The sequence below is a fragment of the Crocuta crocuta genome, unplaced genomic scaffold (genome assembly GCF_008692635.1).
Source record: "Crocuta crocuta isolate KB4526 unplaced genomic scaffold, BGI_CrCroc_1.0 scaffold267, whole genome shotgun sequence".
Lineage (NCBI taxonomy): Eukaryota > Metazoa > Chordata > Mammalia > Carnivora > Hyaenidae > Crocuta > Crocuta crocuta.
The window spans coordinates 598,021-598,782 of record NW_027531899.1 but is presented as its reverse complement, the minus strand read 5'-3'; the positions used below and the strand labels follow the sequence as shown (position 1 = coordinate 598,782).

The 762-nt window shown below is 55.9% G+C and overlaps 1 protein-coding gene across 1 annotated transcript in view; it reads left to right on the top strand.

Annotated features, from left to right (window-relative positions):
* The window catches only part of SPTBN4 (spectrin beta, non-erythrocytic 4), a 74,373-nt gene that overhangs the window by 68,498 nt on the left and 5,113 nt on the right, over positions 1 to 762 (top strand). The window contains 1 exon segment of the mRNA XM_077773617.1: positions 1 to 64. This exon segment is cut by the window's left edge and continues 270 nt beyond it. Within this exon segment, the coding sequence (XP_077629743.1) occupies positions 1 to 64 (64 nt within the window).

The window sequence follows — 762 nt, the reverse complement described above, 5'->3', positions numbered from 1 at the left end:
GGAGGTTGGAGAGACAGGAGTCCAGCGAACAGGAGACGCCTACCAGAGGAGAGCTGGCCAAGGGGTGAGGCCCTCAGGTGCCCGGGGAGTGAGGGAGAGGGGACACGGAGACCTCCTGGAGCCAGGCGGGCCCCGAGGGGGAGGGCTTCTGGGGCTCAGAACTGCTTACTATCCTGGTACCCATTTTGCAGAGGTGTAAACAGACTGAAAGAGGTGAGGGGAGGTGCCCATGCTCCCACGCTGGCAGTTCTGTTGAAGGAAAGGACTTAGCCGCCGAGTTCTGGCCCTTGGTGGCCCAGTTCTGCCAAGGTGGCCCAGGCAGGGATTTTGTCCTCTCTGCACCTCAGTTTCTCTACTGGGCTAATGGTGAAACCATTTTCTAATCCATTATGACAGCCTTTCTCCACCTTATAAACTGGGGGCTCCTGGCATCTCCGTTTTACGGATGGGGCAACTGAGGCTCAGAGAGGGCAAGTCGGTCAGTTTGGATGAAGCAGGACTGGAACCCAGGCCTTTCAGAGTCCAGTGTTGTTAACCATTGTGATGGACAGATTGACCCTATCAGCTGATAAATACGTTTTGGAGACAGTGAGCTCTTGACCCCTTTTTAATTCTGCTGAGTCCCCCATGCTGTATGTGGTATGTGCTGGAGAGAGCAGTGGCCAAACTGTCCTCAGCCCGGCTTTGGTGGAGATCCTAGTCCAGTGGGGGAAACACTGGATAGTGACGACCCAAAGTGACCAGGGCTGGGACGGGGGAAGT